The sequence below is a fragment of the Palaemon carinicauda genome, chromosome 21, assembly GCF_036898095.1.
Source record: "Palaemon carinicauda isolate YSFRI2023 chromosome 21, ASM3689809v2, whole genome shotgun sequence".
In the NCBI taxonomy this organism is placed as follows: domain Eukaryota; kingdom Metazoa; phylum Arthropoda; class Malacostraca; order Decapoda; family Palaemonidae; genus Palaemon; species Palaemon carinicauda.
In genome coordinates, this window is record NC_090745.1 from 48,279,761 (window position 1) to 48,307,366 (window position 27,606).

Sequence of the window (27,606 nt, forward strand, 5' to 3'; positions counted from 1 at the left end):
TAATTCTAATTATATAATAATAACATGAATAATAAAAACAAACTTGAGTATATATTGGTGCTATATAAAAATATTGAAAAGGGAGAAAATTTTTTCTTAAAAAAAAAAAAATTGGGCAGTAGAGGGTTAAGGATTTCACGTAACAAACCCATGTAAGCCTACAATCAAAGATCAACCCTAGAAATTTAGCTTCACTTACACATAGGATACATCCTTTAATGTATATATCCGGGTCTGGATGTACTCCACGAACACGACAGAAATGGACACCAACAGTTTTGCTTATCAAAAATTTAAACCCACTTCTATCAGCCTTCTGGATAATTTTGTCAATTGTGAGATGTAGTTTTCTCTCAACCATTACCCTTCTAGCTCCAGCAAATGATATAGAGATCATCTACAAATAGGGTTGAGAGAATATCTTGAGGAATGACGAAAGATATCTTATTTAAGGCTAGTGCAAATGGGGTTACACTTAGCACACTACCCTGGGAACTCCTCCTTCCAGACATTTCCTCTCTAATAGAGCTTCCCCCACACTCATTTAAAAAACCTTGAAATAAATGATTGAATGAACAATAGGAGCTCTCCTCGTAATCCCAAATCATGAATGGTTTTAACTATACTGTACCATATCTCCATGTAGTAACGCATGCCTTTTCAAGGTCAAAAAGGAATGGTGCTATCTGGAAGTAAAGGCTTCAACAAATAGAGGACTTAAGTCATATCAACACGTCAAGTCATCAAGTGCATTTTATAAATTCACACTTGATAGGCGATAAAATACCCTTCTTTTCCAGGTACCACATCAGTCTTGCATTGACCATCTCCTCCATAATCTTACATAAACAAGATGGCAAGGCAATTGGTCGATAGTTTGCAAATAAAAACTTATCCTTACTGGGTTCTTAAAAGGCTAAAATAATGGCTAGTTTCCAAACACTTGTATAACTATGATCATGCCATATTCTGTTAATAATGCTTAAAATAAACAACTTTGTATTAACAGGTACATGTTTAATCATTGCATATGGAATTCCATTAGGTACAGGGTCTGTATCATTACTAGTATTAAGTGCAGAATCAACTTCTCTTTCAATAAAAGAAGAATTGTATGACTCTTCCCTTCTTGTTACAAAATTTAAAATCTTTTCTTCAATGCTCCTATACTGGTGACCAAGAGCTCCTTCACACTTGCATGATACTTTTGAGAAATGATCAGCCTAGGCATTGCTAACCTCACTTGCTTCAGTTACATACTGGTCATTCACCTTCAACACTGGTGGTGGGTTAGAGGTGTATTTGCCAGCTAACTTTTTTACTTTCCTCCATACAGAAGATGGGGGTGTTCTACTGTTAATGGAGGAAACAAAAGACACCCAAGATTGACGCCTAGCCTCTTTCATAGCTTGACGGAACTGTGCTCTACATTTCTTATATATAATCAAATTCTCCTCAGTATGGTGTCTATGCAATCGACATAAGGACCTCCTTGTGGCTCTATGCAAGGCAGTTAGTTCTAAAGACCACCAGGGGATTGGTTGTTGTTTCATTAACCCTGTTGTTTTGGAAATTGAATTGACTTCTGCTGTATAAAGAGTTAGATTCAATAAGTCTATGGCATCATCGACACCTTTAAACTGTTCTACACTCCCCTCAATTTCACTTAGCTCATGAAATTTAACCCAGTCTGCGTTGTCAAGATTCGATCACAGTGATCTTTGTAAAGGGTGACCATTGTTGGTGTTTATAATGATCACTAGTATGCCAATCCTCTATTGTCTTCCAATCGAAATCAAGAAGGCAGTTAGAGCTTGCAATTGAAAGTTCAATGCATGATAGAGTACCTGTCTGAACATGAAAGTGCGTGGGCTCCCCTGTACAAAGGAGTTGGACATCCTCCTTTTCTACAATTGATGATATAATACTGCCCATAGTGTTTGCTAAAACATCGCCCCATAAAGGATGTCTACCATTCAAATCTCCAGTTAAAAGATAAGGTAGAAGGAGTTGTTGAATCACCTCTACTAAATTATCACACAAATTTTATCATTTGGAGGCAAGTACAGAGAGCGTATATGGGAATTCAGCCATGGCTCCCAACTCGGTGATCATATGGTGTCCTATAACTAATACATTCGTGTGGACAAGGAGAATTATCATCAAGTTTGCTATCCTGTAGACATATAATCATGGGCGATTGCTCATGAATGAGGAGCTTAAGTTTTTCATATTTGGCCCTTCCCTTAAACCCTGACAATTCTATTGCAAAATGGAGGAAAAATCTATGGTTCATAATTTGGAAGACCCTTTGGATGAAGTCTTCCCATTAGCAATTTTTTATCTAAAACTGTTTCCTGGTAGTTTTATGAGTGTCTTGATAGATTGAGTTTTGTGCTTGCAATTTTCTTCTTGTCCTTTTGATCTAATTGTTGAGTGAGTAGTGGACCTCAACTTTAATTTCTGATTCATTTAAATTGTCTTCTGGTTGATCTGAAACATCAACAGACAAAACATCATATTTATTTAAATTCATAACTCTGTTTCTTATGGAAGGGGGATGAGAGAGATGGCAGTCTCTCTCTTTTTCGATTCATAGGATGCAGAGGCGAGCTACCAAGTTTTTGCATCTTCCCCACTACAGGTGCACCTGGTAATGGTTTCGAGTGGAACCTCCATCAAATCAGGAAAGGGTATGGCCTGAGTGAGGTTAGTACTATTTTTGGTAATGGGGGATGAAGGTTGTATAGATATGGACGATGTCCAAGCTTTCATACACCATGGCAAAGCCTCAAAAGGCAACATGCTTACCTCATCATGCAACGCTATTATCATTAGATGATGTATTTCTTTTCTTAGGACTACTGGCACTAGGTGGGTTTGATATCTCCTGTGGTATATTTTCTCTTAATTTTAATGCCTTTGCATAGGTTTGGTTTATTCAGTAGTGTTTTGGTATGTCCCACACTGGATTTGTTGAGGGCAGCTTCTTCTAACTTATAAAGCTCAAAGCTCCTATCAGTGGATTTATGGTTTGAGTTGCAGTTCAAACACCTGGCCTCAAGTGTACAATCTTTATGGTAAGATCTAGAACAAGATCTGGAATAAATGCAACACATTTTTTTTCATTTTTGATAACTTTGGAAGGGTGTCAAAATTTGAAGCAATTGAAACATTGCAGTGGCTTCTATTTGAAAGGTCTAACTTCAATTCTTTCATTTCCAATAACGCTGTGCAAGGCACATCAGCATCCTGGAAAGTAAGGATAATTATTGACGTCCCAGGAACCTTATGAGCTTTTCACACTGTTAATGGACACTTGGCCAGTATTTCCTCTTCTGTACATTCATGGAGGTCTTTATTGAAGACTACTCCCCTTCTGTAACTAAAATTTAGGTGGGGTCTGACATCTAACATATAATAGTCTTGTCTTGAGGTTAGACAGTATTTCTAATTGCGTGAATGATTTGGCACGGATGAGGAAGCTATTTTTTCCAAAGCGAGATATATCACCTGGTGCAATAGTTCCTACCTTCTTCTGAAATAGTTTGCAATTTTTAAAATAATTCCCAGTACTCCCTTTAAGCTTGGCAACAAGCCACATTGGTGGTTTTGGCTTTCTCTGGGAAGGCATAGTTAATAAACATCTTTTTCAAACCATCCAGCAGGTCTATATCCTATTTTATCACAAAGGGCACCCATGACATTTCAGTTATTAATTTTCAATATTGATGTTACATATTGCATTAATGCCATGAATGCCATAGCCTATCATAATCAGTATCTATTTGAATTTGGGTAACATGAAGGATTCAAAGTTTCCCTGTGTTACCCGACTCACTTGGATTTGAAACATTAGTAGAGGGGGTCCTTTTTTGTTCCTATTTCAACAGAATTTTTCTTAAATAAATCAGCTAAGGTCATCAATAGTGTCTGGGGTTCTATATCTGATCCAGGGGTAGAGGGAACATTAAGTTTCCTCATTAATTTTTTGAAGGGGGAAAGAAGAGGTAATAATAATGACAATGAAATGAAAAACAATAAAAAAAAAATAAGTATAAGGGAAAGAAAATAATAAGACTTTCTCAAATCCCAAAGAAGACCCTATACACCTTTCATGGAATTAATTTCTACACCAATGACACCTGCAAGAGCTGCTTCCCTAATTGTCCCTACCCTACCACAAAGGGATGGTACCACTCTCATTAGAGAGGCTCAAGTGTATGCCAAACCTGCTTGATGGGACTAACAGCATTACAAGAATACAATCATCCCCACTCTAATCATAGTGGCAAGCAAACGGGACAAAATGCCGAGAGTCCTATCTCTAAGAAACCAGCCAACCTCTGGAATAAGAAGGCCAAGTTTTTGTTCGAGAATAGACCTGCATGCCAGTATAAAAAGACTGACACTCCTAGGTGACCAAACATTATCTGGTAGTTGGAAAGACCACCAAAGCTCGCAAAATTAATTTAAAAAAAAATATTTCAATCACTGATATGATGTCCTCTAAAAGAAATGCTGGACAGTGAAATGGTAAGAGAATTTTGACAGCGAGGTTGGAGACAGTTGATAAATATGAAGAAGAATGAAACAATTTTAAGTAATAGAAATAGGATGTGAGAAATTTAAAGGCAAACTGAGAAAAAAAAATTCCCCATTTCAAGAGCCCTCTTGCCAGTCACCAAGCTTCAGCACAGGAATGATATGTCGTGCTGAAGCTCATGACTTCATCAAGGCATTCTCTCATTAAGAGGAAAGTACACAAGACGACAACCTCTGGTGTTCTAGTGGGTCACCTATCCCAGTGTTGACCGGAATTCTAGCAACTAAATTGCCATAGCTGTCACGTTAAGACAGTAATGAATTCAATCTTCTAAAAATGAGAGAATGAGGGGGGAGGTAACCCCATGGGGCTGTGCCTCCCGATGCAGAGGGAGGAACAGATTCCAGGGCTCTGCCTCCTCCTGTAGTAGGAATGAATTGAAGGTGAAGCATGTACATTCATGAGGGATGAACATCTGCGAACGTGCAGGATTTGATAAAGAAACCTGGCAACATGACAGCAGTTTCTTCGAAGTTCGCAGGTGATGAAAAGGTATGGAACCGAAGAAACCGTTTAAGAGAAAAAACCAAACCCAAAGGGCGAGAAGGGTAATAAGTGCCTAGGGTAACCCTCAAGCAAAGCATTACCCCTAGTCGTCAATGGAAAGTGCTGGGTTATGTTCCCAGAAGGAAATCTGCATTAAAATTCAACTCTACGTGGGAGGGCTACCGAAGTAGCGTAAGCCTGAGAGAGAGAAGACGATCTTGAGCTGGCAAATAGTGAATGGCAGATAAGCAAACGTCAAGTTGACGAATGGAGGGCTGTCGCCTGTCAAGAACGGCGAAAGAAGAGTCGTCGAACGCTGATCGGCAATCAATGCGGTCGGTAAGAAGCTGTATATCGTTTAGCCATTGAATCAGCAATTGGCGAGCTGGGGAATCGGAGATCAGCGATCTTTGAGCTTAGGATCGGTGAGGTGGCAGTTAGCAAGCTGGTGATCGACGAGCAGAAAATAGGCGAGCTGTCAAATGGTCTAGCTGGAAGGTGACGATCGGCGAGCGGAGATACGAGACGATGCTCGGCAAGATGGCGATCAACAATCGTTAGTTGAAGAACAGCAATATGGTTCGATGATCAGCGAGATGGAAATTGGCAACTGGAAAGCTAGAAGTCACCGATCGGTGAGCTATCAATTAGCGATCAGCGAGAAGGAGATCGGCGCGAGACTGGAGATCAACGAGCCAGCAATTGCCAAGTTGACTATTGGTGATCAGCGATCGGTGAGCTGGAGAATGAAGATTGGCAATCGGCTACATTATCGAAGTCGTCGATGGCAAGTCAGGAAACCCAGATTCGATAGGCGACGGCGAGCCACGAAAAGCAGTTCGATGGACATGGTCGGGGAAGATAGTTGAACAGGCGAACACCGTAAGGCTACCGAACAGCAAGTCCAAGGAGAATCCAGTGACAGGCGAGGGTAGGGAACTAGAAGATGAATGACGAGACTGCTGAGACTTATCTGGTTGACGATATCATGACGAAGGCAATAGCTGAGAAGTAGGCGAATGGTGAGTTCCGTGACGATCCTCTAAAGGGGATCGTTCGATAGATGTCGACGACAAGCCAAACAGACATCTCATTGCCAAAGGCAAAAGAGTATGTCCGAGGCGACGAAGAGGACTAAGAACTAAGCGAGCTCGTCGATGACGATGACGATCCTCCTCAGGGAACACTGCTTAGCAGGAAGCTCTCTGGAAGATCTCCGAAGAATTGTCTCTCTCGCAAACGAGAGAGGTGATCACCTGCAGGAGAGACTTGCCTTGGACTTTGCTCCGACCCCGACGGAAGAGTAGGCTTAACATTGGGGGGGGAGCGTAGTCTTTCATGATCTTTCTAAAATCAAGGGATTGTTGGACAACCTTAGGTCCTTCTTCCTCTGAAAGGATCCCTAAAGGAGCATTAGTTGATAGAGGATCATCAATTTCCTCTTCATAGAAAACTTCATCTGATAAAATCATATCCTTACGAGAAGGAGAAATCCCCGTATGTCGCGAAAGTAAAGCTTGACAGCCTACATCGACTTGTATCTGAGAAGAAGTTAAGGCAGCAGGGTCGACGTCACGTCGTGACTGCAGTGATTGTCGATCGACTACACGTCGTGACTGCAGTGACTGGCGCTCAACGTCACGTCGTGACTGCGGTGACTGCAGCTCAACGTCCCGTCGTGACTGACGCTCGACGTCACGTCGTGACTGCGGTGGCTGCCGTTCAACGTCATAGTGAGACTGCAGTTCAAACTCAAGGTTAGACTGAACAGACTGACGTTCAAAGTCACGTCGAAATTTACGATCTGAATCTCGCTTAGCCGCAAAGCTAACACTGGGGTTAACATCGGAATGACGTAACACTTCACGCTTAGATGGTTAAAGACCTGACACTCGTTTAGAAGACCCGTGACGTACTGCAAGCAAAGGTTCCTGACGAACAGGAGCAGGACCGTAAGCTTGCATTAAGGAGGACAGCTTGGACTGCATGTCCTGCAAAACACTAAGTTTAGGATCTACACCACTCGGAACAGACCTCGACCTCGGGAACGTCTGTTCATAAACGTCAGCACTATCAACGAGTCGCAGTATTAAGGTTCACGTCTGGAACGACCAGAAAGCACAACGGGATCGTGACTTTTAGAAGGGGCCTCCGGAGCCCCAAAACTAGACGTTAAATATAAACGTTTAATCGGGGAACCTTCCTCTGAAGAAAAAATACGTTCCGGGCTGCTCCAATGACTACAGCCAGGACGGATACTCTGTTCTGAAGGAACTAACTTTCTTTTTAAAGGTCTCGAAACCTGACGCCAGGATTTTTTCTTTACAAACGAGGCATCGGAAGACGAGGAGAACTTAGTCTCGCCTCTCTTATGGTAAGGATGTGCTTGAGGAGCAACGTCTGTAACCTCTGAGGGAACGTCTGTTCGTTGTTTAACGACTATTGCTACCTTTGGTCTTGTGACATTCCTTCTCCCACGAGCTGGGGAGCTTGAAAGAGGTCTCGGACTGGGTGAGCGACACGCACAAACAGACGAACCCTCCGCATTAACACTGAACACATTTTTACCACTTTTCACTTTAACACTTTCACTTTTCAAAATTTTGACATCGGACATAAGCCGATTTCTGTCCGAGGCCAGCGATTCGACCTTTTCACCCAAAGCATGAATAGCCTTCAACATATCTTTAAGAGAAGGTTCATTAGTGCAAGTAGGGGGTTCTGATGCCTCTACATTAACACAAATAGAGTGGGGATCGATGGAAGCATTTGGAAGGCACCTGTTACAATCCTTTGAACGTTTTCTATAAACAGAAGGGTCAGCCATTATGGAAATTTCAAAGAGAGATCCAAAAAACAAGCAAAGTACAGCAACAGAAAATCAAAAAAGGGATTCAAGAGTATTCAAAGAATAACCAGCACAATGAAAGCAAAAAAACCATTAACAAGTACTTCACCAATTGCAGAAAACTTTAGGTTCAGCGCAACCACGGAACCAATGTTGACATTCCAATCGGCAGAAAAGAACTGGAGCTTATCGGAATATGTTTAGTATCCTGCCGACAGCTGGCGCTAGTGTACACCCAGCCAACCAGCATAGTGATCGCCCACGAGTTTTGAATCTGCCGATCGTCGGAGACATTAGCTATATATATTTCCACCGGCTAAGTAAAATATTTAAAATTAGTGCCTTGCGAAACACTAATCGCAAGTTCTTCCTCTCCACCGCTCAAAAAACGCTTAGAGCAAACAGGGGTGAGATCCAATCTGAAGGAGGCGAAGGAGCATGAAAGGATGTTACGGCCAGGTCGGATAATTGCTCAACAGCAGGACTATTTTCAAATAATGTCCTAGCAGGCGAGCTTCCTTCAGACGAAAAACATTCAGGACTGTTCCAATGACTACAGCCTGCTTGCGATGTCCTGGAAGGACATAGGTCAATTTTCCTCTTAAGAGGTCTAGAAGTTTGACTCCAACCTCTTTTAGGTAAATCATCCTCCGATGATGAGCCAAACTTTTCAACTTCGCCTTTACTAGGGTAAGAGCGAACATCCTGGGAAAAATCATGAACGCTCAAGGGAACGTCTGCTCGTTAAGTAATGCCTCTCGTTTCCTTTCGTCTTTCGACATTCCTTCTCCCAGGGGTTGGGGAGCTTGTAAGAGGTCCAGGACTAGGAGAACGACAAGCCCGAGCAGGCGTACCCTCCACAGCACTAATAACACTCACTGTACCTATAACACTTTCACTTTTTAGATGTTTAACATCAGCCATTAACTGCGTTCTATCCGCAGCGATAGACTTTACCTTCGTACCCAACGCCTGGATAGCCAACATCATATCTTTAAGCATTGGTTCATTCATGGTACTCGTACCGGGATCTGGAACTACCACTACAGGAGAAGGAATAGGAACAGTGACATAGGAAGAGGAATCTTTAGAAGAGAGAGAAGAACTACATCTTACCCTATTTTTAGCTAACTTACGAATATAACGATCAAAATTAAGCCACTCATGATCAGACAAAATAAGGCATTCGTCACACCTATCATCAAGTTTACAAGCTTTACCCCTACATTTAATGCATAATGAATGAGGAACAATGGAGGCCTTAGATAAACGGGTCTTTCATCCACTAGCACACACCCTAAAACCACTAGAGGGGGTAGCCATTTTGAACTTTGACAGAGAGATCAAATACAAGCAAGGGTCAAAAAATCAATATCCAAACATATAACTAGAGTATCCAAACGAAAAATCAATCAAGTGAGAGTCAAAAACCAGAATTATTGTACTTCACCAAAGGAATAGCAACAATCAGTCAAAACGCAAAGAGAATATCCAACCAATGTTACCGCTAGCGGCGGCAGTGAAGATATGAATACCGAGGGAATGGTTTCCGGGTACCTCGCCAGGGGCGCATGGGTAGCACACCTGGCTATCCAATCGGCGATTGGAGTGAGTTTTGAATTTTTCTGCCGTGACGTCAGGGACATAAGCTATACAGTGGTACCTCTACATACGAATTTAATTCGTTCCACAACCGACTTCGGATGTAGAAACGAATTTTCCCATAAGAATACATGGTAATTCATTTAATTCGTTCCTCAGCCTAAAAACCCATAATAAATCCTTAATAAATGGCTACACATAATTACACATAACAATAACATAACTGCATAATATGAAAGAAACATGTAAAAAAGATAATTATAAAGAAATAATAAATAAAAAATGTGTTTTATTGCCACTTTACCTTAGAGACAGGCCAACGCAGGTGTAGGATTTGCTACGCCAGGAGGAGACGGACGATCGGCGAGAAGGTAGACATGGTGTTAACATGTTCTTTAAATAAATACTCTCTCTCTCTCTTGTTCTTCTTCACTGTTAGTGTTAGAGACGTCTATTATTTTTTTCTGAGAGAGAGAGAGAGAGAGAGAGAGAGAGAGAGAGAGAGAGAGAGAGAGAGAGAGAGAGAGAGAGAGAGAGAGAGAGAGAGAGAGAGAGAGAGAGAGAGAGAATTACAAACACACTCGTGTGCGTATGCGCAAACACACACACACGCACGAGGAGACATGATCGGCGAGGAGGTTGAGATGGTGACTGCGATAACATACTGTAACTTACACTACGGAATTTTTAATCTAACTTAGCTTATTTATTTTTTTTTTATTTTTATATTTCATATTTTTTACATTTTTTTTTATTTTATTTTTTATTTTCATCACTTTCAGTGACGAGTTACGGTATGTTATCGCAGTCACCATCTCTACCTCCTCCCCTACCGTCTCTCTTACTGCGTAGCAATTCTTGCACCGGTGTGTGTGTGTTTGTGCATACGCACACGAGTGTGTTTGTATCAATATTTGTTTTAGTTAATAAAGGAATTCAGATTAGCTGTTATTACTTTCTTAGTTACATTTGTTTTTCAACTCGTTGACGCTGTTAAAAATCATATGTACTCTAAACTAATTTTTGTTTAATCTCTCTCTCTCGGAAAAAAAAATAATAGACGTATCTAACACTATAACAGCGAAGAAGAACGAGAGAGAGAGAGAGAGAGAGAGAGAGAGAGAGAGAGAGAGAGAGAGAGAGAGAGATTTTATTTAAAGAACATGTTAATGCTATGTTTAGAGACAAACAGAAAAAGAGAGAAGTCTTATTTAAAAGAGCTTGTTAATGCTATCTTGGTTTTCTTTGCTTCACTTTTTTCTTTCTTTCTGTTCATCACGCTGGCCCTTCTCACAAATGATCGTTGCCAACAATCTCTTTGTCCTTTATCCCTATCAACAAAAGGCGTTCTATCTCTTCCAGGGTATTGCTAGGATGTCTTGTAATAATGGTGAACCCCTTCGATGGTTATTTGCTTTAATGGCTGCCTTCAGCTTGATGATCCTCGAGAACATAGGCCTATTCCGGCCATATTGTTTAGCCATACAGTATCACTCACATGCACACTGCTCTCATGTTTTTCTATAATTTCTTGCTTCAATTCTTATGAAAGAATTGCCTTCTTCCTGTACTGAAACTTAGCTTCTTAGGCACCATGATTATAGGTAAAATCAAAAAGGAAATGTGAGCAAAGGAAGAAAATAAGCACTGTTAATAACAGACCAAACAGAGGACAACCACACGATACACACAAGAACAGAGAACTGAGCACTCGACGCTCAATGGCGTAATGTTTACTTCGTATGTTGGAGCAACACTTCGGATGTCGAGGCAGAAATTTGGTCGAATTTTACTTCGTATGTTGGAAAATTCGTATGTTGGACATTCGTATGTAGAGGTACCACTGTATATATAACCACCAGGTAAGTCTTGTGTCTAAAACCCAAAAGCCCCAAGGAAGGAAGCAGTTGCCACAAGCGGCAACAGAGGAGACTTTCCCCCGGTGGCCACCATTGCTTTGCTAGGTGAAGTGTCAGAATCCACACTTGAAGGAAGTCTGGGGTCACCATCTGAAGAAACAAAATTATTTTTAAACTTTTAGGCCAGTACCTTTCAACTGTGAGCCGGTTAAAAGGTTTTGACGGGAGAGAGTACATTTTTACTCTACCAAGCCAAAATAAAGTGACATTTGTTTACTAGTGCTGGTGTGAGTGGGGTGGTTGGTCTACTCGTGCTAGTCCTTTCACTAACAGAGGGTAGTTACACCTCGTAAAAGCTTCAACACCTAGTTTCAGCTATCGACAAAATAATATTACTCCCTACGTAAAGGGCATAAAGTTTATACATACAATAGCGGCAGAACAATTTTTGGTTTGATTTTGAACCACTAATAACCTTGGGTGGGAAGATATCACTCACCAGCTGAACTGCTATGATGAGACACGGATGAACTGTATCCCCCGAGCCGTCCTGTTTGGTTGGGGGGCGGTGCATCACAATCCATCGCTATCCCCTGAAATATAAGGCATCTAAAATACAGAAATCCTTCATGTACTGCAAGTTGGTATTTCAGTACAATTTATTATGTAAGCATCTTACAAAAATTTACATGCAATATGAAGACAAATTACAAATTTATAAGTACCGTATTTCCCATCTCAAAACATGCACTTTTTTTTTTCAAGAAAAATGCCCCCAAAAATCGCCCTGCATCTTACCACTAAGAAAAAATTGTATAGGCAAGTTTGACAAATGTTAAAACACCCAAATAATGATGTACAAGCAATCACTCACCAGAAATAAACTATAAACCTACAATTTTCATTCATATGTAATAAATAAGTTTATTTTCATATTGCACTTCATTTAATGTAGTACATTATCAAGTTATTTGTTTTGGTAATCAGTTGATGACTAGCTAAACCCATTCTACAAGGAAACATGCCAACTAGTGGTCTCCTAGCAGACAACACTATGACATATCAGTTGTTTATGTAGTATTTATTTTCTCATATTTTGATATTTTGTAATAAAGCAATATTTTGATAATGACTTTGTTGCCAGAGTTCCAAAATAATACAAATAGACAGTCGCTGAATACGACCTTGAAAAAAAAAAATCTCGCTGTTAGTTGAGTGCAGTGTTACCAAATTAGCAGAAAACTAGACCTAGAGTCAATTACACTACCAAAAGTATTCCACCTAGAGGAATTTCTAGCGACTTCTTTGATCAATAATTAAGTTTGTGTGAAAATGTGTATGCTATACAAGGAATTTGGAAAATATTACCGGTATTTTAGTTCTTTACCAAAATTTGATAAACAACCTTTAGCAACACTGCCTTCATGTAAACATTTGGAACACTAAACGAGTAGTTGTGGAGGTAACTATGACTAGTTTAGTGGTTTCTTAAATGAATATGTAATTAAATCGGGATAACCCATGTGCAACTAATTAATATTAACAAACATTTCATAATACACCATCAACATGAAAACATACTGAGCCAGACAAAAATCTCACTAGTCGCCAACTAGGAATTGCTGCTAAGAATTGTAAAATCCTAAATTTTTTTTTTTTTTTTTCAAAAACAAAGGTTTGCTAATTTAAGGGAGTGCCTTACCACTTGTAGCATCTTGTGACACGGGAAATACGGTAATTTGTATTTTTCATAACATACAAACCTGCAGCTATTTATAGAGATACATTTTCGGCGAAGCCTTAAAACGAGCCATGATAATTTTAGCGAGGGATAATCACCCCAACCACTAGTTAGCAGGTGGGGGTTGGGGGTAGCGAACTACCCCGCTCACTCACACACCTGGGCTGAGCAACCACTTTGCTTTCTGGCAGGACTTCTTGGGGGACAGGGCTGGCGGGCTAATTTGTATGAATAGCTCCAGGTTTGTATGTTAGGAAAAATACAAATTACTTACAAATTTGTCATTTGTTCCAGCACAGATACAAACCCTACACTATTTATAGGGATGAAAACTCTCCTCTTAGGAGAGTGGAAGTCCTCACCAACTGGCCTTGACATTGACAAGGGGTTCTCTCTCCTTTGGTATGAGACTGAAAGACTAGGAACCCTGCCCTCGCTGAAGTAGTTGCACTAATACAATCAGAAGCTGTGTGTTTGTGTCACTAGCAATGTGGCTGGTCAAAGTAATAGGATCCCGAATTCTAGGAATCTGAGAGTACTGAGACTTTGCCCAATAGCCTCCCTGCAGGAGTATTGGGAATGCAAAAAGTATTATTTCTATACTAGAATACACAAGTGAAATGAATTTTACCTGCAGAGAAGTAAGGTCAGCTGTGCTGGGGTACCATGGTGTTGAGTCCCCATAGGGGGAGGGGGGAAGAGAAGGTGAAAGGAAGATGGAAGCCAGTCATTCTTTACTCATTCACCCCATACTAACCTGGGTAACCTTAGCCCTCAATCCTCTGCTACTTTCCCATCAAGGAGCTTGAGGTGTTTTAGACTTGTGCAGCCACCACCAGACCAATGAGCCACCACCGGACCAATGGAAAACGTATCCCTGTTCTTTGGGTTACGTCTTGCAGGTAGTGGGCGGTAAAGGTAGTATGATGTTTCCACACACCAACTTGCAGGACCTGCACCACAGAGTAGTTTTTATTGAACGCCAGGGATGTTACAATGCCCCTGATGTCATAACCTGTGGTTCATTTTCTGAGGAGGGGGGTCAGGATTGAGATCAAAATCAATGACTTTACAGATCCAAGAGGAAATTGTATTCTTTGTGATCCTCCTCTAGACCTTCCCCATGCTGACAACCAGTGCTGACACATGGGGGCAATATGCTGCTATTCTTTTAAGGTATCACCTCATATTCATTGATTTATGAAATGTTTGGCCCGAAGCCAAGCACCAGAGCCGCAAGGCCATTCAGCGTATATATATCTTGGTCTTGGGTAGTGCCAGAGCCTCTGTACCATGGTCTTCCACTGCCTTGGGTTAGAATTATCTTGCTTGAGGGTACACTCGAGCACACTATTCTATCTTATTTTTTTTTTTCCATTTTTTTTTTACTGGTGTGTTGGGCAGGCTTAATAAAAGGGCCATGGATGCCTGGTGGTTTATCAAGAGGTTGTCCTTTCCTTATCTGATTCAATATCTTCTCAAAACCATCTTTACTGTCCTCCCTTCAGTTGAAGTGGCTATCCTGGAGGGTATTTAGCCTTGCCTGGTGTATGGGCGCCTCCATGATGACCAGTTTTTCCGACTTTTTTTTATATAGTCTATGAGCTTGATCAATAATTTTATTTCTATTTCCTTAAAACAGATTGTTTTTGTTATCATTCTTGTAATTTCATTGTTAATTCTTATGCTCGCTAAAGACATTGAGCAAAATCCAGGACAAATAAGTCCCAGATTTTGTCAATGTCGTCTACTGCAATATTCGTGGTCTTTATGCAAATATCCAAGACTTTATAATGGCGTCCAGACAGTACAATATTCTTTTGCGCTCAGAAACTTTGGTTTTTGATATGAGGCACTCATCTGAGCTCCTTATAACTGGTTTTAAGAAGCCAATAATGTTAAAACGTGAAGCCATCCCCAGGGCAAAGGAATGGCGGTGTATATTAGGACTGAGTACCGTACTTCTCACAAGTCCTGCTATCAATGTGGATGTCATGAGATTCAGGTAATAAAATTTGTGATAGGCATAACAACTTCTATTTGTGTTCGATCTACCGGAATCCTGACATGGATGATTCTATCTTCGATTGTCTTCTTACCATTATGGGTAACATACAAGATGATGATAAAAAAAGTCTCTTTTGTCTTTGTTGGTGATTTCAATGCTCACCATAGGGAGTGGTTAAATTATGTTTCTCCTACCGATTGCCATGGCTTAAGAGCTTTAGACTTCGCCTCTGAATCAGGCTGTGAGCAAATCATAAGTGAAGCTACTCACAGGTCTGGTAACTGCTTGGACCTCGGCATTCACCGACTCCCCTGGCATTATAATAAGCCTGGTTCTCCAATTGGGAAATTTGATCATGCCTTGATTTTATTAATAATTAAGACTGAGCAGCCTGTCCCTGATGTATTTTACCCATGTAAGATTTATTTGAAATCTCAAGCAGACTGGAATAGGATTTTGCATGATCTTCTGGGCTTGAATTGGTCATAATTGTATAATGGTGTTGATCCTGTAGTCCCTTTGAATGAGAATATAGTCAACATAATTGATAGGCGTATCCCTTCTTATGTACTATAAGGTACTGAGTGAAGGACAAACCATAGTTCAATGATGATTGTAGACGTGCTTATTTGGAGACGCAGGAGGCCTATCATCTTTGGAAGGGTAACAGATCAAATTTCAACTGGAATAACTATACTTAGCTTAGAGGTTTTGCTCAGAGTTTGTGATTCAACTGAAAAGGAATACAATTTAACCATAAAAGAAACCCTTTCTAGAACAACCCAGGAGCATATGTGGTGGACTACCATTAAATCTGCACTCTTTTATGTAGATGCAACAGTTCCTCCTTTGCTTAAATCAAATGGCTCTGTCACTCACAGTCCAAAGGAAAAGGCAACTCTTTAAGCAGATTTGTGTGACAGGAAGTAGAGTATTGAAAAATTCGAGCTCTCTCATTCCTGTTTTCTTGAGATTAAACTAATTAGTTTAGCTTTTCAATCTCGTGAAATTAAGCTTTTCGATCTCGTGAAATTGAAGCTCTGTTGATAGACCTTGATGCTCATAGAGGTGTAGACCCAAATAGTATTATCCCCTTGTTTTTTATACAGTGCAGATGCCTTAGCGCCAAAGTTATCTGTTATTTTGCGCAAGTTAGCAAGAAGAGGAGCTTTTAGCAGTTGTTGGAGAATTGGTAAGGTTACTTCACTATGTAAATGTGTTTGTGGTAGCTCAAGTCCAACTAATTACAGCCCAATTTCCATAACTCCCATATCATTTAAAGTTTTTGAACGTCTTAATAGGTTTGCTGAAGGTAATAATCTGTTCCCTTGTTTGCAACTTGGTTTTCGTAAAGGCCTTGGAGCATGTGATGCCCTTCTTACAATCTTCAATGCTGTACAGAAAACCCTTGATTGTGGTCAGGAAGTTTGTATGATTGGCCTTTATTTTAGTGCTGCCTTTGACCATGTTAATCATGATGTCCTTGTTTTCAAACTCAAAACAGTTGGGAGTGGGTGGGTCATTTTAGCATCATTATTGAATTTTCAATTAATAGATCTCAAGAGAGTTGTTGAAGGGCACCATCATGAGTAAAGGAATGTGATATCTGGTGTTCCACAGGGTAGTGTTCTTGACCCATTACTTTTCATACTATACAGTATACACATGAAATATGGTTTGGTCTGGAAAACAAGATTGTTGCATATGAGATGATGCTACTCTCTCTTTGCATCAATTCCATCTCCTGAATGTAGATCTTGGGCTGATGAATCCCTCAACAAAGATCTAGCTAAAATTAGTGCATGGTGCAATTTATGAGCTATGAAGTTGAATCCTAACAAAACTCAAAGTATCATTGTCAGTAAGTCAAGGAACATGGCTCCTCAACATCCTGATCTCAGCATTGATTATGTTTCTTCAACTTTGTATAATTCTTTTAAAACCCAAGGTGTGATTGTCGACAGAAAATTTACTTTTGAGAAACACATTAGGTCTGTGTCTTCTGATATTACACAAAAAACTGGCTTATTAATTAAGACTTTTAAGATTTTTGGTGATCAATGTATTCTGAAGAAGTGTTTCAAGTCTTTCACTTTACCTTGTTTCGAGTATTGCTCTGTCTGGTCTTCAGCTGCTGATTCTCCTCTTAATTTTTTGCACAGGAACTTCTCATTCCTGATCTAGATATTAATCTTTGGCACAGTTGTTCAATTAGTTCATTATGCATGTTGATTAAGATTTTTTTATAATTCTGACCATCCTTTACATTCAGATTTTCCCGGACAGTTCCATCCTGTTCGTAATACTAGGTACGCAGTTAATTCTAATAGTCAGGCCTTCTCCATCATCAGGGTTAATACTACACAGTACTCTAGAAGTTTTATTCCAGCTGTGACCAAGTTGTATAATTATCTTCCTAATCGGGTGTTGAATCAGTAGAACTTCAAAAGTTAAAAGTTGCACCAAATGTTTTCATGTTGAACAGACTTACATAAGTCCTTTTATAGTTTAAAAATAAAATACTTGTCTTAATGTTGTTAATGCTTGTAAAATATTTTATTTTAATTTTTCACTAATTATGTTGTTTATTTATTTCCCTATATCCTTTCCTCACTGGGCTATTTTTCCCTGTTATAGCTTGGCTAGTAATAATTATAAAAAATTATATAAATTAAAGTGAAATATAGTAAAATATAATCAAATTCCATCAAATCTATAAAACAATAAAATTCAAAATGGAATTTTTATGATAAAACAAAGTTTTATGAATACTTACCTGGAGGTTATATATATATATAGCTTAGTCTCCGACGTTCGGCAGAATTTTTCAAAAATCGCGGCAACCGCCGTGTGGTGGTTGTGCGGTTAGGTGGTTAACAACCCTTACAGGGTGGTACTTGGAATCATTCCCATTTTCTGTTCCTCAGTCATCTTTGCCTGACCTGTCTCCTGAGGGGAGGTGGGTGGTCCTTAAAATATATATATAACTGCCAGGTAAGTATTCATAAAACTTTGTTTTATCATAAAAACTCCATTTTTATAAATAGAACTTACCTAGCAGTTATATATATATATATATATATATATATATATATATATATATATATATATATATATATATATATATATATATATATATATAAAATATATATATATATATATATATATATATATATATATATATATATATATATATATATATATATATATAGCTGATTCACACATTTGGAGGAGGGTGACAGACAGTAAACACTGTTGGGAAACAACAAAAAAAGTTGGAGAAAAAAAAAACCTCGATTCCTTACCTGCTAAGGTAGCTGACTTCAAAGGTTTCTGCCTCTTGAGTCGCTTTCCCTTAGGAGTGTCAGCCAGGAGTGGACCTGTCATGCTGAAAACAACTCAATCAAGTCTGTCAACGCGGTGAGACAAACAACTTGACTAGACTTCAGAACTACCTTTGTCCCTTATATTAAAAACTGCAACCTTACTAAAACTAACCACCTAACCTTCAATATAGACAAATTCTATCTATCTAGACTGAGGGTACTGTACCACAAGTCGACATCCTCAGACAACCATAAAAAACCCCAACCCACACACAGGTATACAAAAGCTAAGGTTGAGGGGAGGTAGTAACTCCTTTGCCTAATACAGAAGCCGTAGCTACGTATGGGCCCAAAGTATAACACCTTTCATAATCCACTCTTACCTCTCTGAGGTAATGAGAGGCGAACACAGAGTTGCTTCTCCAGAACGTTGCATCCATAATTTGCCTAACTGACATATTCTTACGATATACCAGCGAAGTAGCAATACCTCTCACTTTGTGAGCCCGTACTTTCAAAAGGCCGAAGTGTTCTTCCTCACAAAAGAGGTGAGCTTCTCTTATAGTCTCCCTCAGGAAAAAAGACAAAGGGGTTTTTGCGGATCTTTCACTGAGCACCATAAGGAGCTAGATGCGCCTCTCACATTCTTAGTGCGAGACAAATAAGCTTTAAGGGCTCTAACTGGACAGTAGAGCCTCTCCTGCTCTTGACCCACTAGATTAGTGAGGTTAGGGACCTCAAAAGTCCTCGGCCAGGGCTTTGATGGGTTCTCGTTCTTGGCGAGGAAGTCCATCCTTAAAGCACAAACCGCTCCATTCTGATTGAAGCCCACTTGTTTTTCAATAGCATGAACCTCATTGACCCTTTTAGCTGTGGCTAGGGCCATCAGGAAGAGGGTTTTTTTCATTACATCTCTACGAGAAGCTTGCGAGATGGGTTCGAACTTCTTAGTGCAAAGAAACTTCAGAACCACATCCAGGTTCCAAGAAGGGGGCTTTAACTGAACCTGTTTAGTTATCTCAAAAGACTTCACGAGGTCTTGCGAGTCCTTATTTTGAGACAAATCTAAGCCTCTATGCCTACAGACCGTCGAGAGCATACTTCTATACCCTTTGATCGTGGATACTGCCAGATTAGCATCCTGTCTGAGGTATAACAAAAAAATCCGCAATTTGACTCTCAGAGGTAGTGGATGAGGAAACTTTGTGCTGCCTACACCAAGCTCTAAAAGTCTCCCACTTAGATTGGTAGACCCTCTGTGAAGAGACCCTCCTCACTCTGGCGATAGCTTTTGCAGCTTGCGTCAAAAATCCTCTCGCTCAGACAAACTTCTCGATAGTCTGAAGGCAGTCAGTTTGAGAGTGAGGGGGTTTTGATGATACCTCTCGAGGTGGGGTTGTTTGAGAAGCTTTGGACTTGCAGGAAGGCTTCTTGGGAAATCCATCAACATGTCCACCACTCCTGTGAACCATTCTCTCGTTGGCCAGAATGGAGCTACTAGGATCATTCGTCCCGAATCGAGGAGAGCGAATTTCCTGACGACCAGATTGATGATCTTGAACAGGGGCAAACGCATATATGTCTATCCCCGTCCAATCCATAAAAAAGGCGTCTACCACTATTGCCTCCTTGTCCGGAACTAGGGAGCAGTAGTTGGGGATCCTCTTGTTCTGGTTGGAGGCGAAAAGGTCTATTAAAAGTCTCCCCCACAGCTTCCAGAGACTCTGACAGACCTGCTGGTTGAGGGTCCATTCTGTGGGAAGAACTTGCCCTTTCCTGCTGAGCATGACTGCCCTTACATTCCTCTGTCCATGTACGAATCTTGTCAGCAGTTCTACCTTGTTGTCCTTCGACCATAGAAGGAGCTCTCTTGCTGTTTCGAACAGAGACAGAGAGTGAGTTCCCCCTTGCTTCCTGATGTAAGCTAGAGCTGTGGTGTTGTCCGAGTTGACCTCCACAATCTTCCCTGACACTGAGTCTTTGAAGGCCTTTAGCTCTAACAGAATGGCCATCAACTCCTTCCTGTTGATGTGCCATCCGAACTGACTTTTCCCAAGAGCCTGAGACCTCCTTGCTTCCTAGTGTTGCTCCCCAACCTGACTCTGACGCATCTGAGAACAACACTAGGTCTGGGTTCTTCCTGTACAGGGAGATCCCTTCCCCTAACAAAGCTGGATCCAGCCACCACATCAGATGATCCTTGACTTCTGCTGGTATGGGGAAGGAAAAGGAGTCTTCCTGTGTCACTCCTGTTCCACACTTTTGATAGGAAGTGTTGAAGAGGTCTTAGATGGAGTCTCCCCAAAGAGAAAAACTGTTCGAGGGAGGAGAGAGTTCCCAGTAAACTCATCCACTCCTTCGCTGAGCACTTCTGTTTCTTCAGGAATCCTCGGACCTTCTCGAGGCACTTGGTCTGCCTTACTTGGGAGGGAGAAGCCCGAAAAAGAACTGAATTCAGAACTATCCCCAAATAGAGAATACTGTAGTCTGATTCAGCTCAGTTTGAGATTTCTCCCTGTTGATGACGAGAGACAGTTCTTGAGCCATCAAGAACGTCTTTTGTAGGTCCTCCAGACATTTTTCTTTCGACAGTGAAGGTATCAACCAATCGTCCAGATAAAAGGATACCCTTATCCCCTCTTGATGCAGCCAGCCTGCCACGTTCACCATTATCCTGGTGAAGACTTGAGGAGCAGTGCTGAGACCGAAGCAAAGTGCCTTGAACTGGAAGCACTTGCCCTGGATCACAAATCTCAGGTACTTCCTCGAAGCCGGATGGATGGGGACGTGAAAATAAGCGTCCTGCAAATCGAGACACCATCGAGTACCCTGGACGTACTGCTGCAAGCAGAGACCGAGTCGTCTCCAAGGAGAACTTCGTCTTCCCCACGAAGATGTTCAGAGAGCTGACATCCAGGACAGGCCTCCATCCACCAGAGTTCTTGGGTACCAGAAACAGGCGATTGTAAAAGCCTGGGGAGGAAAGGTCCAGAACTGGCTCTATCGCTCCCTTGTCCAGCATCTGGTCAACCAGATCCAGAAAAGCCTTTCGTTTCCTCGCATCTGCGTACTGCGCTACTAAGGCTAGAGGTGTATCTGAAAGAGGAGGCTTCTTCAAAAGGGGGATCTTGTATCCTTCCATGATGACTGAGAGGGACCAGGTGTCCGTCCCTCTTCCCTTCCAAGACTGCCAAAAACTAGTCTTGCCCCTATTGTTGTCTGGAGGACTTGCACTTCATTTCTTGGAGCAAGATCTAAACGAACCTCTGTTCGTCCTTGTTCCTGACTCCTGTCTTCTTCCTCTAAAGTCAGATCTCGAAGGAGCCCTGCCTCGAAAGGGCTGTTGGAATTTCCTCTCCTCCCTCTTCAGAGACGAAGGCGCGACTGTCAAAGGCTTCCGAGCTGAGCGCGATAAGAGGTCTTGGGTGGCCTTTGCGCAAGAGAAAGCGTAATATCTCTGACAAGGGTCTCAGGAAAGAGATGTTGCAACAGGGGGGCGTAAAGGAGCTCAGACTTCTGCGCCACAGTCACAGATCTCGAAGCAAAGGAGCATAGCAGGGCCCTCTTCTTCAAGACTCCTGCTGAAAAAAGGGAAGCCAACTCATTAGCTCCATCCCTAAGAGCTTTATCCATGCAAGACATGATACTCGTTAGATCTTGTGTTCCCTCCATTTGCTCTGTCTTCCTGGCCAGAGTCGCTAGAGACCAGTCAAAAAAATAAAAACTTCAAAGGCTCTAAAAATCCCTTTGACGAGGTGATCAAATTCCGACATCGACCACATAACTTTGGCCGAGTTGAGTGCATGCCTTCTGGCAGAGTCCACAATGCCAGAGAAGTCACCCTGGGAGGCGGCAGGCACTCCCAGACCCAGAGGCTCCCCAGTCTCGTACCACATGCCAGCCTTCGAAGCAAGATGAGCTGGTGGAAAAAGAGAAGGTGGTCTTGACCGCTTGTCTCCGGTCCTTCATCCAATCGTCTATTTTAGCGAGAGCCTCCTTCAGAAATAGAGCGCTTCATCTTGATGAAGGCCGACTGTTTCTTGGTCTTCTTCCTGCTAAACTGAGATTAAGAAGAACGAGGAGCAGAGGGTTGAAACTCCTCCCCCATACAGTTCAAGGAGGGAGCGAGAGAGAACCTTGTAGTCACCAGCAGCGTCAGCAGGTTTGTCTTCGTCCTCTGAGACATCATCGAGATCCTGTCCCACCTCTACAACAGCTTTCGTTCGGGAAGAAGGCTCATCTGAATCCGAAATAGGAAAATCGTAGGATTCGTTCTGTAGGAGAGGGCTGCAAGCAGCCTGACACCGAGAACCGCTTGCGTCCTGGCGCTGACCGCAGGTGTCGTCCTGGCACCGCGAGTCGGAAGCGTCCTGGCGCCGAGCGCTAGAAGTCCTTGAGGCAGTAGGAGGAAGCGTCATGGCAGCGAGAGAAGGAGGCGTCCTTACGCCGAGAGCTGCCATCGTCCTGGCGGAGAGAAGCAGTATCGTCCTGAAGAAGCAGGCTGGAATTGTTATGGCGCCGAGAGAGAGAGGCGAAATTGTCCTGGCGCCGAGAGCAAGAGGCGGAGGAGTCCTGGCGTCGAGAACAAGAGCTGTAATCGTCCTGGCAACGAGAAGCAGGCTGGAATCATCCTGGCGTCCAGAGAGAGGTGGAATCGTCCTGGCGCCGAGAGCGAGAGGCGGAATCGTCCTGGCGCCGAGAGCGAGAGACGGAATCGTCCTGGAGGCGGGCAGATGAGGAAGCAGTGCGGTGTCGTGTCTTCGACGAAGCGCGCAAAGGTTCCTTAGGAGAGGAACTCCGTTCCCTCTTAGAAGCTGACTTCTTGACGGGTAACAAGTCGTCTTTACGTCTGTCGGACTGGGAGTGAGGGAGGCTAAAAGCTTGTACTAAAGAGAAAAGCTGCTCCTGCATAACTGACATGAACGATTTAGCGACTTCTGCTGGATCCTGCTGTTCCGAAGGAGACGGCTGTCGAATAACACTGGTGGAAGGAGAAGGATCTTCTGCGGGTCTATCCCGACTTTAGGCTCTTGATTTCGTCCTCTTCACAGGCACGGTATCCAAATCGTCGTCCGAAGGACAAGGTTCGTGGCTACTAGAACCGGGAGAGTGAGAACGAGACTGTTCCTCTCGGTTCCACCTCCTCTTCGCCAGTCTCGAAGCCTCATACAGTGATACCTCTGGATACGAAAGTTTCTGCTTACGAAAAATTCAGGATGCGAAAAGTGATTCGAAGATTTTTATGCCCCAGGATACGGATAAAATTTCAGGATACGAAAACCTTACGAGATCCCAACTCTTCACCGAGAGTAATTTTAAAAAGCGCGCGCCGCCTGATTTTGAACTTGGGTAGACTCACTCACAGCCTCCTGCTCACCCATTGGTTATCTCCCTACTCAGACGCTAGCTGACGCCATAAGATCCTGCTTTCCTATTGGTCGGCAACTATCCCAGCTTGCCTACGCACGGGCGTTCATCTCTCTCTCTTTTCGTTCCGACCGCGGTATCGTTATCAGACATTGTGTGCTTTCGCTTGTTTGACTTAGTGTTAATATACAGTACATTCGTACGCCACGTGTTATCGTTAATAAACATTCGTAACTGTGCACTGTACTGTATTAGTGTTTACTATACATACTGTATATAACGTTACGTAGTGTATTATATTACGTATTACTGTAGCCATGGGTCCCAAGAATGTTGCCGAAGGAAAGAAGAAGACGATGCTCTCGATGGAGACGAAACTTGAAATCGTAAAAAAGTACGAGTCTGGCATGCGTTTAAGTGCGATCGCCAAGGAGTATGGCCGGAATCCGTCTACGATAGGCACCATCCTGAAGCAGAAGGCGGCCATCAAAGCAGCAACACCTTCTAAGAGTGTCACTATTTTCTCCAACAAGAGAACGCACGTGCATGACGAGATGGAGAGGCTGCTTCTTGTGTGGATCAAGGACAAAGAGATCTAAGGAGACACCATCACTGAGACTACAATTTGCCAGAAGGCCTCCGCCATTTTCGGTGATCTCGTGCGTGCTCAGGCCGAAGAAGGAGCAGGAACATCCCAGCAGTAACCCCCAGAGTTCAAGGCTTCTCGTGGGTGGTTCGAGAAGTTCAAGAAAAGGACTGGCATCCATTCAGTGGTACGGCATGGGGAGGCAGCCAGCTCGGACACGAAGGCCGCCGAAGCCTTTGTTAAAACGTTCGACGAGTTGACTCTGCAGGAAGGCTACAGTTCGCAGCAAGTTTTCTATTGCGACGAAACTGGGCTTTTCTGGAAGAAAATGCCTCGTCGGACGTTCATCACGGCGGAGGAGAAGAAGCTACCCGGACATAAGCCTATGAAGGACAGGCTTACCCTTGCTTTTTGTGCAAACGCCAGTGGGGACTGCAAGATAAAGCCCCTGCTGGTGTACCATTCAGAAAATCCCCGAGCCTTCAAAGCCCACAAAGTCATTAAGGAGAACCTTCCCGTGATGTGGAAGGCAAATGCAAAAGCCTGGGTAACGAGGCAACTGTTCATTGATTGGGTGAATGTCTGCTTCGGTCCGACTGTCCGAAAATATTTGGAAGAAAAGCGCCTCCCTATGAAATGTCTGCTGGTGTTGGACAATGCTCCAGCTCACCCTCCTGGCCTCGAGGAATATCTTCTGGCCGAGTATTCCTTCATAAAGGTCCTGTATGTACCGCCTAACACCACCCCTCTCCTCCAGCCCATGGACCACCAAGTTATTTCTAATTTTAAAAAATTGTACACAAAGCATCTCTTCAAGAGATGTTTCCAAGTCACAGAGAGTACAAACCTCACTCTGCGTGAATTTTGGAAAGATCACTTCAACATCGTGATATGCCTCAAACTCATCGATCTCGCTTGGCAGGAAGTTTCGAGGCGTACCCTAAACTCATCTTGGAGGAAGCTGTGGCCTGATGCTGTCTCTGCACGAGACTTCGAGGGGTTCGGGAAGCCTGGAGGCGAAGCCGAGATCATTGACGATCCTGAACCAATTCAGCAGTCTGAGGTGGCTGACATCGTACATCTTGGTACGTCCATGGGGCTGGAAGTTAGCGCGGAGGATATAGATGAACTTATCGAGGAGAACCACGAGGAGTTGACGACAGACGACCTGAAGGAGTTGGAGACGATGCAAGTGAGTGATGTTCAAGAGCAGTTCTCTAGCGGTGATGAGGAGGATGTTGCACCTTTGAAAACGGCAGACATCAACGAAATTCTTGCATGTTTCCATAAAATGGCAGACTACGTCGAAAAGGAACATCCAGAAAAAGTTTATACCAACCGTGCGCTTGAACACTGCAATGACGTTTGCCTAACGCATTTTAGAAATGTGTTGAAAAGTAGGCAGAAACAAGCTTCAATGGATAGTTTCTTATTAAAGAGGCCAGCGGTATTAGTAGGCCAAGACGAAGGTGAAAGTAAAGAAAAGAAACAGAAAAAAGAAAGTGATGAAGAAGTAGAAGGTGAAAGTAAAGAAAAAAACAGAAAAAAGAAAGTGATGAACAAGTAGTAGAGATTTAGAAAATAAGAAAAACGTAAAGTTATAAAAAAGCAAAAAAAAAAAATCCAGTTTTATGTTACCGTTGAGTGTTAAAGTAATTTTTTCTTTCATTTTATAGTTTTCCATACGTAATGTTAAGTGTTAATTATTTCTGCCATTTTTTTATTTCGTAAAGTTTAAGTGTTAATGTGTTAAGTGTGTAAATTACTGTACGTAGTCTGTCACTTGTTATGTTTTCTGCCTTGTGCCATCCTCCTCTGCCGCGACTTCGCTATCGGACATCGTCTCAATCAAAAGGTAAGTTTCAACTTTTTTGTTACACTAATTAACTGTAACCTTTTTTTCAGAGTGTACAGGTATCAATCATTAATTTAGGTGTACGTACAGGTAACAATACACCTTCACTGATCTAAATGCTTTACGTACATACAGTACCGTAAATTTTATACAGTAGTAAAGAAAACGGACCGTTTTCTTTGGGCTTGGGGGGGATAACTTGGCTATAACTACATTATTGAATAATCTCATAGTGGTTTCTGGAATGGATTAGGCTGTTTTTAACGGTTGTGTTAATTATTGAATGATAGAAATGGCTGCATTGCATGTTTATTACTACAGTTTAGCGTGTTTATGAAAGAAAAGGTGACTTTTTATAAGGCTTGGAACGGATTAGGCTATTTACATGTAAAACGCGACTCAGGATACAAAAATATCAGGATACGAAACCGCACCCTGAACGGATTAATTTCCTATCCTGAGGCATCACTGTACTTCCATTTGCGCCTGGGAGAGGGATTCGGGGAAGAAACCAACACATCCGACACACCTTTTCCGTGGCGGTCAAGAGCAGCCTGGGAATTTCCAACAGGACTGCCCAAGGCGACGGCTGACCGAGGGTACGTACCTCTCATCCCCTTTCGGTCGTCGACGTACCTTCTCCCTTGGTCCTGGGAGCTTGGTAGAGGTCTAGATCTAGGGTAATGACAGGTTTGGTCAGTCGCCACCTCCACTGCACTTTCACAAGCACTAACTTCACTCTCACTCTTACCTTTTAAGGCTGCAAGTTGATCTTTAATGGCCTTCAACTTGGCAGCCATCCTGGCGTACCGAGGGTCATCCGCAGATACGGATCCTGTAGAAGGGGCAGGAGTTACTACCTCAGGGGAAGGATCAACTTCTAAAGAGGAATTAATTAAAGGTTCAATAGATAAATCAAGACTAGGTTCACTAGCAGACTTAGATTTAGATCTAGAGGCTCTCCTTACACTATCAAGCTCTAATTTACACACATAGTGCTTCATAGCTAACCAATCCTTCTCATTCAAAACCTCACATTCTTTGCACCTATTATCCAGTGCACAATCAAAACCCCTGCGACCCAAACAAACAGTGTGAGGGTCTACCGACACTTTCGGTAACCTCACCTTGCATTCCTCATTCGCACACACACGAAAATCAAAAATTTTAAGTAATTTTTATTTTTCCTAACATACTTACCGAGAATTACTTTCTTAGGAGTAGTCACTTGGTGACCTCTTTCTCGACCAAGGTTTTTGGCGCAGTTATCCCCCACTCCGTCCTCCCTATAGGCCTACCCCCGCCGCCAAAGAATGCGCCCG

General features: G+C 42.2%; 1 protein-coding gene across 3 annotated transcripts in view; it reads right to left on the bottom strand.

Annotated features, from left to right (window-relative positions):
- The window catches only part of LOC137615274 (histone-lysine N-methyltransferase NSD2-like), a 521,040-nt gene that overhangs the window by 466,405 nt on the left and 27,029 nt on the right, over positions 1–27,606 (bottom strand). For all 3 annotated transcript variants that reach the window (XM_068345003.1, XM_068345002.1, XM_068345001.1), the window contains exon 2: positions 11,901–11,994. In XM_068345003.1, coding sequence (XP_068201104.1) covers positions 11,901–11,985 — 85 coding nt within the window. In that variant the 5' untranslated portion in view covers positions 11,986–11,994. The remainder of the gene's footprint in view (positions 1–11,900; positions 11,995–27,606) is intronic.